We start from the raw sequence: 10883 nt of genomic DNA on the forward strand, positions 1-10883 counted from the left end.
CGGCTTGACACTGATGAGCTTTATATAGCCCCTTCAACACGATTTCCCCTCATTTTACTGTCATCAAGCGTCCAGGCTACAGGGGAGTTTGCTCCAGCATTAATTATAACTAGTCTATATGGGCTGGCTGGCAGAGAGCCTGGCAAGGCCGCTTCCTTGGATCCCTTCACATCCTTTAAATATCTCTAGAAGTCTTTACTAGGTGCAACAGTTTTTGTTTTATATCATGCGAGCAAATGTGTGAGTCCAGGCCCCAGCTGGCTTAATCAACTGTTCCCTGGGAATCACAGAAGGGACGTTCCCAAGGGATCCTGGGTGTCAACTTTACTGTTGCATAATTTAGACAAAATATCATGAAGACATGAAAAGTCATCAATATCTTTCTAACTGTCTGTCTGTCTGTATCTCTCTATCTGTCTATCTATCAGTCTATATGTGTAAATATGATCAATAAATCTATCTATCAGGATAAAACCAAATTACAGTATCCATAATTGGAAGTGTTGGTCTCTGTTGAGGTTGTGTGTGGTTTGCTCCCCAGCTGCACACTTTTTTTTTTTTTTGGCCAGCGGGTTACGTGGCAACAGCCTCCATATGGTAATTAATAGGTTTTATTTGCAGGAGCCGTGAGTGTGAAGGGAGAGGATGGTGCACCAGTGGCATTCATAGCTCTATAGATACAAACAACTGCTAACAAACCATCACTGAATTGTACCATGTTCTGTCTGAGGAGGCCAATATGCAGAATGTGGAAAAGGTCATATTTCAGGCATTCTTGCTTTAGACTTTTGCTTATCTACCCATCCCAATAGGCTATAATGCTCATCCCATCTGTAAGGCATGTGTTTGGGATTATATAGCAACCATCTCACTTGCAGGGCAGTTTATCCTGACATGCCCTTAATTATCCAGGACCTCTTGGTGTCTAATCCTACTATGACAGTACACCAGTTTGACACCACAGCTATCAAAAGATGGCTCACTTTCAGAGTCAAGTCAAATTCTGAGTTCTACAACCCGTGTTACACTGATGAAAAATCTATAATGCTTTCGTGTATTAGGCACTCATTAACACTGTCTTCCGCTAATCCTGAAAGCCTCACTTGTATGGTACCAAGCCACACAAAGCTTGACGTACCCTGTCCATGGGCCATGTTACATAATCAAACTTGGCAAAAGCTTGCAGCATAGCCTCTGTGATCCCAGTGTCAGTTAGTGCTGAGACCCAGCGCCTGAGCTCAGCACAACCAGTGGCCAGCATGTTAATCCTACATCTGTCACTCATGGGTGACTTTATCACCCCAACCTGAATTATTTAGAGAGGACTCTGGCCACAGATCTCATGCAGAGGGTTCAGGATTATTCCTTAACAGTCAAAAATTTGTTCAGTGGTTTGGATGACTTCATTGAATTTGCGCGCTGGGGTATTTGCATAACTCTTTCCACTCTTTACGTTAAGGTGGCCCTGTATCATCATCGAGTTTTCATGTACTGCACACGCTCATGTCACGCTCATGTGTAATTTTAATTATTATTTGAAATATTATTGTTTCATTAATGTTTTTTTTTTTTTTAAAGAAAATATAGGCTGATATTTCATTCAGGTTTTACTTTCAAATACCATTGTCAGTTCAGGCCTAAAATATCTAGACTTGGTTAAAGTCATGGTTGAAAAGTGCAAGACTGTGACTTAGAAGAAAACCTAATGTGCTGCTGCTGTACAATAGGCCTTTTTCACAGTGGACAATTGACTTGTCATAGTGGGAAATACACAATGTTGATAATAACATTAACGATGGCTCCATTCTATTCAAATGTCTCAGTAAGCCATGGCTGTGTGACAGTGAGCCAACATGCACAACACCAGGGCCCTGAAGCTGAAGCAGTTAAATGTAAGTCAGACATTATTATTTTATTATTTATATCTGTGCTGTTATCAGTGTGACATATCTTCTGTGTCTGAAATGTCTTCTGAAATGTCCTCTGTGAGAAAAAATGAAATTTAATACATTAAAACACAAAGGTTTCCTCAGTTCTGAGGTAGTGAGATAATAATGATCTCTCATGTGTTACCCCCATTGATCTGAGAAAGTCAGCTGCAGGCCTCTTGCCTAGTTCAGCAGGGCCAAAAGGCCCCTGGCCCTGCTGGTTGTTTGTGTGTCACAGTGATTAATTGATGAGCCTCCTCGAATAATTGGCCCAAGACCTGGGAGTCATCTGACTATGGCGACATGAATCTTGATCTCTCATCTCAAACCACCCCTCATGGTGATGTATTACCTCCGCTACCTCTTGATTAGTGAAGCTTGAGGATGTCTGCGGTTTGTATTGGATTTTACATTTCAACACAGCCCAGACTTGTGGATCACTTTGAACAAAAGAGATAAAACCCATCATTTTTCACAGTTAGTTTTTAATTGAATAATTTAAATGACTTTGAATTAAACTCAAAAGCCCAGTAGACATTTTGCTGGACATAGGAAGACTTCTACAGAGGTCAAAGGTTTTTCCAATCATCCCTTTAAGAGAAATATCTGTTTAATCATGAGCATCTATGCTGAAATGAAAACAGAAATCGTTGAAAACTGAGACAAGAATCATGTTGTTGCCTCTCAATAGTGATTTCATTGTAATACTCTGATAAAAACAGATAAATATTGATTGCTATATTCTATCAAAAAGAACTTTGTATAAAAATAAGCAGGTTTGTTCAGCCTGGCTGCTCCTTATTATAATTTTTTTATAATGTTACTATGCTTTTTACACTATAAACTTATTTATCTAAAACTTTCATGTGTTACTTTTTAAGGGCTCAGGTGGGCAACATCAAAGCTAAAAGAATCTCCCCCAAAAAATTTGTTCAGTAGAAATTATCGAACTATGCATTTCAGTGATGCAGCATAGAAGCTGTTGACGCTTCACCATTTTTCTTTTTTCTTTTTTTTTTTTTTTTTTTTTTCACCACTGAAAATTTTGTGAGTAGGTGCAGAGGCTTCAAACATCAGTGTATAGAACCTTCCCAGAAGGCAATGAGCATGTTCAATGTTTAGGGTTGGGTAAGGAACGCTTCACTTCTTAGCCAAAAGAAAAAAAAATGCTCTTTATATTTTTCTACATCCTACAGTTTTCTAAAAAAGCAACATATAACCAAGAAATATCACAGAGTCAAGCATACTGCTAGAGTTAAATGACTATTAGGAAAATATTAGTCATTGTGACCAACATAACGACCATTTTATGGTTCTCCTCTTTGTTTTTTCACCATTTCCTGTAGGTTTTCATCTTTACACATATGTAATCTTTTATGTGTGAAAGTTAACTAAAAAATTTGTTTCACAGGGACATGACATCCACATTTTAGTGAGGTAATAGATAAACTGGACTTTATAAATAGTATTTTGTGACACAACATAAACATGTTGAGGTTTGGATGATAAATTTTGACTAGGCATCTAGAATAAGGGATCATTTTAAAATGCTATTGTCCATGCCAAAGAAAAAAAGAATTCTCATGCATCATAAATTTCTTAAACTACTGTATACAGTGATAGCAAATGATTGAATCTACAATTACAACTTAAATTTTGAGTTGATTTGGTTTTGACTTTTGATTGAACAGGGATTCGCTTTAGTTAAGGGCATATTTTTAGGAACTATTTCAATCTGTATAGAGACAATTTGCAAGCTGGAGATTTAAACACCTTTTTGGAATATGACTACCCATTTTTCAAGATCAGTCTAAACTGTTTTTGGATACAATCACTTCAAAACTTAAGTCTGAGCTACACTCCATTACTTTGGTATCAAATCGGAGTTTAACATCTGCACAGAGAAACCATATGCACACAAGTACAATAAAAACCAAAAAACATGGGTCATTCTCTTCACACCAGCGCTTGGTATCTGTGAATCAAGAATTATAAATATGCATGTTCAGTGTATTACAAGAGAAACATTAAGAATACGCTTATTAAAATTATTCCGAAAGGTGTGCTTCAGTGTTTATTGCTTCTATTCAGACCTTGATCTAGCATCTCAACTTCCGTATTAGCATATTGCTAAATGCATTTAGCTGTCTACAGTGTGTGATGTTTGTAAATGCCATAGGAATCAATATGAGGAGGGGAGAAAAAAAGGAGGAAGCTGTTTCCTCTTGGTTCTTCTGTTGCTCAAGTGTATGTTTGGACAGCAGTGACAGTAATAACAGGTTTTTAGCCAAACTTAGTCTTGCACACATTCATGTTACTCATTAAAGGATATATTTAATGTAATAATTTAATAATATTTTGTTTTGTCATCAGTCTATAGCCCAGGTAAAATCTTAAACAGAGATTGACGCTGTTAGTAACAATATAAAGAGCAGTTAAATTTACCCACTGTTAATGAAAAATAACAGAAATGTGGGTCCGGCTACTGTAATTTGGCTGATATGTTTGGACAGTTCTAACCTTATAACCATAATGCAAAATGTAGTAGACACATTTGCCCTTATGATACTTGTTCATTTAGCATTTGGAATGGATGCTTGTTGGGTGGTAAGAAACACCCAAACCTTACATTTCAGATTCAACTTGACCATAGGGCAACTCTCCAGAAAGTGCATCAGGAGAAAGTCTCATAATTTTAGATATTTATATAAGTGAAATTTTGAAATATATTTAATGTTGTCAAATAGATTAGATTTTTTTAAGAATTAGGCATTGACTAAAGCAATGTCATTACATCATTTCATCTCACACAGAACTCAATAGGATTTCTGTCCCCTGATACCCTTAACAATATGCATAGATTCATTTTTAAAGAGAACAAAAGCACATTAAGTGTGATCAAATTATTCCAGTTTGTTACAGTCTTAATTTCCATATAGAATGGAAGAAAACTTGTTAAAGACTGCCAACATAAAGATTTTATTTTAACTTAGATTACTGGATAATTTTCCAAAATGTGAAAGTAAAGGGAGGCTTTAAGGTGCATTTCTTAGTGGGGTTACAAAGTATAAATTGCTATTATTCATTTATTAATTTGATCAACACAGACCTGAATATTACAACTCATACTTTGCAAAAATTTTGTTAAAACTACAAAGTATTTATTAAAGTTGGTTGTCCACTATTTGTGCTTTAGTTGTTTTACCTGACTACTTAGCAATGTTTGTTGGACAGTGCAGCCAAATCATGGTGTTCTTGTAAGATGTTTAAGATACGATTAAAATATGAGGCATTAAGAGATTATTTAGTGTTTCTCTATATAGTTTTATTTCGGTTCAGCATGTTCCTTTATGTTCATAGTGCAATTAATTTTGCCTATTCTCCCTACGTTGGTAGATTTTGGGATCACACCAAAGTGAAGGTGTTGAATTATGTTGTTCCCAGTGGCTCACGGTCAGATGTTTATCATGGCTCATTGCATCTGAATGCTGCGCTGCATGAATTTTCAATGTGCCACTGAAAGCAGGTCCAGCAAATTACAGCAATGCAAGGAGAGCCTAAGAGAAGCCTTGTAACACTGTTTTTGTTTGTGCCCAAGAACAAGTTGAAGTAGCAACTTCTATTTTTTTTTTTAGAGGTGTTTTTGGAAACTGATACTGCACACAAAACATAACTTACCTAAGCAATGTATTTACACCTAAAATTTGATTATAAGGTTCTGTCATAAGTTTGTGATGCACTATCATTAAACACTCTTAACTCAAAATGACCATGTGAAAAAAGATTCAAGTTTCCATGAAGGAAGAAGGTCTTTCTCTAGCCTTTTCCTTGATTGTAGACATTCCTTTCCACAATTTCTAAGCTGTGTACTCTTGTTTTCCCTCATTCCTTCCAGTTAAGTCCCTTTTATTGTTGTCCTATTTCTTTTCCAATCTTTCACAGTAGTCACCTTTTCCTATGGCACTTTGCATTGTTCTGCATTATTACCCTTGGATAAAGTTATTGAAAGTTGACCCTGGGTCAATGGGCAGAGGTCATATTTCTGACTCTCTACGATATGACCTTTGATCCAGCGCCCTGGTGGCCTGTAAGCGTTCAAACTCGTGTCGGCTGTTCCGGTCTGGACTGAGGTTCGCCAGTGCCCTGCTCCCACCGCCTCCCACGTCTTCCTCCTCATCATCGCGGTTTAGGAAGGCCAGCTCGTTTTCATAGCAGAAGGAGTTAGAGCTGGGGACTAGGAACTTGTTCTCCACCATGTCCTTGGCACTGCAGCGGGGGGTGGACGGCACCTCGTAGGTTTTGTGAAAGTGAGAGTAATCCACCTTGTACAGGTTCTTCTCCTCAAACAAGACTGGCTCAAACCGGTGACCCCAAAGGATCTCAGAGGCCAAGTAGGAACTGCGAGCCTGCGTGGTCATGGCGGTTGCTTCAACCATCCCCTCCAAGATGACGACAATCTCAAAGTCCGCTGTCTCCAAGTCCTGTTTGCTGATCCCAAAAAGGGGGCTCTCCTCATCTATCTCATGGAGAATAGTGATGGGTGAAACCAAGAAAATCCTGTCCAAGCCTTTATCAAAGCCCACATTAATGTCTATCTGGTCTAGAGGAATATATTCACCCTCATCTGTGATCCGAGGTTTGATGAGCTGTGCCCTGACGTGGGCCTCTACAATGTGGCTCTTGCGAAGATTGCCTACCCTCCACATGAGGCACAGCTTTCCATCCCGCATGGCAATGACAGCATTGTGGCTAAACAACAGTGTTTGTGCTCGCTTCTTAGGTCTCGCCATCTTGGCCATGATGGCGCCAATCATGAAGCAGTCAATAATGCAGCCCACTATGGACTGGAAGACCACCATGAAGACAGCCACTGGGCACTCCTCAGTCACACAGCGGTAGCCATAACCTATGGTAGACTGTGTTTCAATGGAGAATAGAAAGGCAGCCACAAATCCATTGACCTGTAGGACACATGGAGTGAAGTTGTCATCTCCGGCTGGGTTATCCAGATCACCATGCAGCAAAGCAATGACCCAAAAAGCTAAGCCGAAGGCCAGCCAGGAGACAACAAACACCAGAGTAAAGACTACCAGCATCCATCGCCAGCGAATATCAACACATGTGGTGAAGATGTCAGCCATGTAGCGTTGTGACTTGTCGTCCATATTGGCAAACTGCACATTGCACTGGCCATTCTTTTTGACGAATCGGTTGCGACACTTGCGGCGTGTGTGGATCTTGCCATTGCCAAAGCCGTTCATGCCATGCATGGTAGTGAGGCGGAGGCCCTCTTCCTCAGATGACACAATGCTGTAGCGATTGATCCTTCCCACGCTCATGCTCCCGGCGGCGCCTCCAGCTGCAGGGTCAGAGCAGAAGGGCAGGCCTGGAGTCCCAGTGTGTGATCGTGGCCCCTCACAGCTTGATCACTGGCTAAGCTGCATTTTAGTGAGTCATAGACAGGGAGCTGGGTGGCAGCCTTGTGCTTTAATCCAATCCCTGTAGAGTGTGTCAGGAGAGGAGAACAGTGTGAGTGTCTTTCTGTGAGATAATGGTCAAATCACACCATACCTGTGTATGAAACATCAACAAAGAGCCAACCATGAAAGCTTTCAGAGACTGAATAGCAAAACATTGTTAGATAAGTAACACACAAACAGTTTTTGCTACTGGCCCCAAAAACAGGCTACTGATATTCATAGGTTATCACACTGAATGAACTGTCTGTGTGTTAGAACCCACATGACCAATTCACCATCATCACTAACATTTTTGTTTGTTTTATGTTCCTCTTATATGAGTAAAAAAAAAATTGGGCCAGAAAGAAGAGATAAATCTGCACCACATTTGCTTGATTTTGATTTTTCATATGCACGAGATCTATTTTTCTGCTGTTTCTCTCAATACCTTGTAAAATAAAGTAAAAACTATTTTACTATTTTGTGTTTCTCATGTATTTCTATAGTAATGTGACCTTTATTTATTATAAGACATTAACCGGGGTCCAGAGTGCAGCTTCTGTTAAGTTTATCCTACTGCAAATCTAACAGATAATAAATATTATAGGAAACAATTAAGATTGTCTTAATTATGTTGGCAATAACTTCGCAGTACAAGGTTTATAGTGTTAGTATTCATAATACCAGTTACTTTAATTACTTCACACTCCCTCTCCCTGCCACCTTGCTCTCTTAAAACATCACGACTCAAAATCCAATTGGCCCTCACTGAAGGGTCCTCATGTCTTTTGATGTCGGCTGGGTAAGTGAAGAGCTGGCCTCACAGCAGATCCACTTCTGTCACATGGCATTTCCTGCACTTTTCTCTTTCAGATTATAAAGAAGGTTGGCAGTGGAGACAAACTAAGTCATCATGTACCAGATGTTTATTATTATGTAATGAAAAAAAAATCGACCAGCGTGAGAGTCACTGCTTGTGTCTGGTTCGGTGCTAGCTGTCATATTTTAGGCCTACCAGTGATAGGCAGAGCTATCACATTTGTTTTCAGCACGTCTTGGTTATATTTATAGTTTGTCAGCAGTATGCCATGCAGTCATCACACATCCAACAGACAAGCTGTGCTCCTCTATCTGTTCTTTCGTGGCCTAAGTTTGCCATCGTCCTTTCAGCACAATACTTTTCTAGGGGAGTAGAGGGGGTTGTGTGTGTGTGTATTTAAACTCCTAAGGGAACTGTATGTGCGCCACTGATTGCATGGACATGGAAATCCAGATGCTGCGTACAGGGATGGAGAGAGAAGGACTATTTATTTGACCCCATTCTGTACAATTTGCAGTATTATTAATCATGTTGTGAGGATGCGGTACATTTATAACACCTTCCCATGGTGTTTCACACAAGTAGGTAGTAGATTTCTCTCCTGTGCAATGCCACGTATGACATACTCATTGTAATTACTTAGTGGAACTTAAGCTGACAAGAATATTATGAGATTAGACCTATACAACACACTTTACAATATAAAGTACATACTCAGTGTACGTGTCAAAATGTAATATGTCAGTGCGGCTGTCAAATCAGGCAGTCAAGCAGTTGATAACCTGGCCACTGCGCTGGATGTTGAGCCTCAGGGTCAAGGAGTTTTACCCGTGGGAGCTGGACTGAGGCCCCTCTGGGTGCAGACGGCTTTTATCGCCTGGCCACATCCGTTCTGTGTCTGCCTGCCTGATTTGGGCCCTGAAGACTTGACAGTTCACTCATGTGCGCTCCCAAATCCCGGGTGCCCTGCCGTCTGCCACACACTCACACTAATTCCCTCCTCACTCACACTCTTTCAGGTGGAAGTCCTCCTGATCTGGAGCCAGATTACCTCATGCACAATCTTAAATTTGTCCCTTAGGGGGTCAAACACATACCTGTATCAGTAAAACATACTGTAGCTAAATGTAATGTTCTATTTTTATACTTCCATGGCTCTTTTTGCCTTTTGACAATATCACACTACAATCCCAAAAGAGCGCAGCTGTTAGTGCTAAAAATAGTATTCCTACCACTCCTTTCAGATATGTAAACCTGTTAGTATGTAAACCAAACTGGATTGTCAGATCTTTTTTTAATTGTATCTACAGACTGATTTTTATGCAGAAAGTTTGATTAGGCAGATTTGTTTTCGTTGGCTCATCCATGTATGTGGTAGGTGGGCTTGTATGTTTGACGAGGTTAGCACACGCTGACTGTGTTATATAATTGAGATGAATCTTGAGCCTGATCATCGTCTCAGCCTTTCACGTTATACATCTTTGTCTCCACAGTGCACGCATGACCTGATCAGCTCTACACAGTGTGTGCAGTCTCCATATCATACTGTAGTCGTCTAGTGTCAGGTGTCGAGTGAATTGGTCAAATGAAAGTAAAAACCCTTGTGTCTCCTTGGAGTCATTAGATAAGTGCCTTAGAGTTTCAGCAGAAAGCTTTTGCTGTAGCTACATGGCAATCACTTTAAATCAGATTGTCCCTGTGATAGGTTGTGCAAGTAAGGTTTGAGTCTACATGGTGCTTAAAGGTTAATCTTTGTCACCAGCTCTTTGGCTTGGATTTGACAGTGGTCTTTTGCCGTGCCAAAACATTTGAGATCAGCAACTGCAAGTGACAGCTGATTGGCTATAAAGTTAAAGGGGAAATCTGTAGTTTTTTAGCCATGCCAATTACAAGTAGAGTATATTCACATGTAATTGAAGAACTGGTCATATGGACAAACAAATAAGCCTTTCTTTTTTTGGTAAATATGCATCTGCTTGGTTGGTATTTTTACCAGTGTCAAGGAACATGTCATGGCACTGTTTTTTTTTTCTTCTCAGATTTAAACAAAAGGGTAGCCACATGCCCAGAATGCAAAACACAGGATTGGAACCAGCTATTATAGTTGTCTAGTACTAGTCATTGCATTGAAAGATGTGCCAATCAGTCTGAAAGTGAGTTCCAATCCTGTGTTTTGAGTCTTGGGCAACCTTTTTTTTTTGTTCATGTTAGGATCACAGATTGTGCCTTTTAATATTGGTTGTTGATTCCTTGAGCACTGCAACACTATCATTCAAATCTTGTACTACAAGTAGCACAAAATGACATGTCAAATGGAGGCCATTAGTAGCATATTGTTGTGAAAACACTTGGAGTTTAGAATACACCCGTAACCAATGAACATGCATCTTTGATTCATAAAGCGGGGCACGGAAAGTGGTTTGCACTACAGCCAATAATTTCTTGAATAACCTTTTGTGACCTAGTCTGCTGTGTGTCTTCTTGGGGAGTTGAGAGGAGCGGCTAGGGGAGATGATAAGCTTGCAGCTGATTAGGATGAATAGAATGAATAATTGGATGTTCAAAATAATGGAAGGGATTGGGAGGAACAATGAGGTGGAGTGGGAGAGGGTACTTCATCTCAAGACAAGCATGCAGGAAACTGAGCTCAACCGCTACAATCCCGGCCCACCTCCC

General features: G+C 39.9%; 1 protein-coding gene across 1 annotated transcript; it reads right to left on the bottom strand.

Annotated features, from left to right (window-relative positions):
* Positions 1-5962: 5962 nt before the first annotated feature.
* Positions 5963-7270, bottom strand: kcnj12a (potassium inwardly rectifying channel subfamily J member 12a). The gene has a single exon (XM_041067057.1). The coding sequence runs from the start codon at positions 7265-7267 to the stop codon at positions 5963-5965; it is 1305 nt and encodes a 434-aa protein (XP_040922991.1). The 5' UTR covers positions 7268-7270.
* Positions 7271-10883: the final 3613 nt, after the last annotated feature.

Source organism: Toxotes jaculatrix, chromosome 21 (genome assembly GCF_017976425.1).
Source record: "Toxotes jaculatrix isolate fToxJac2 chromosome 21, fToxJac2.pri, whole genome shotgun sequence".
Classification (NCBI taxonomy): Eukaryota; Metazoa; Chordata; class Actinopteri; family Toxotidae; genus Toxotes; species Toxotes jaculatrix.

Excerpts from the sequence above, each read along its gene's own strand:
- kcnj12a (XM_041067057.1), bottom strand. The coding sequence starts at position 7,267 with ATGAGCGTGGGAAGGATCAATCGCTACAGCATTGTGTCATCTGAGGAA.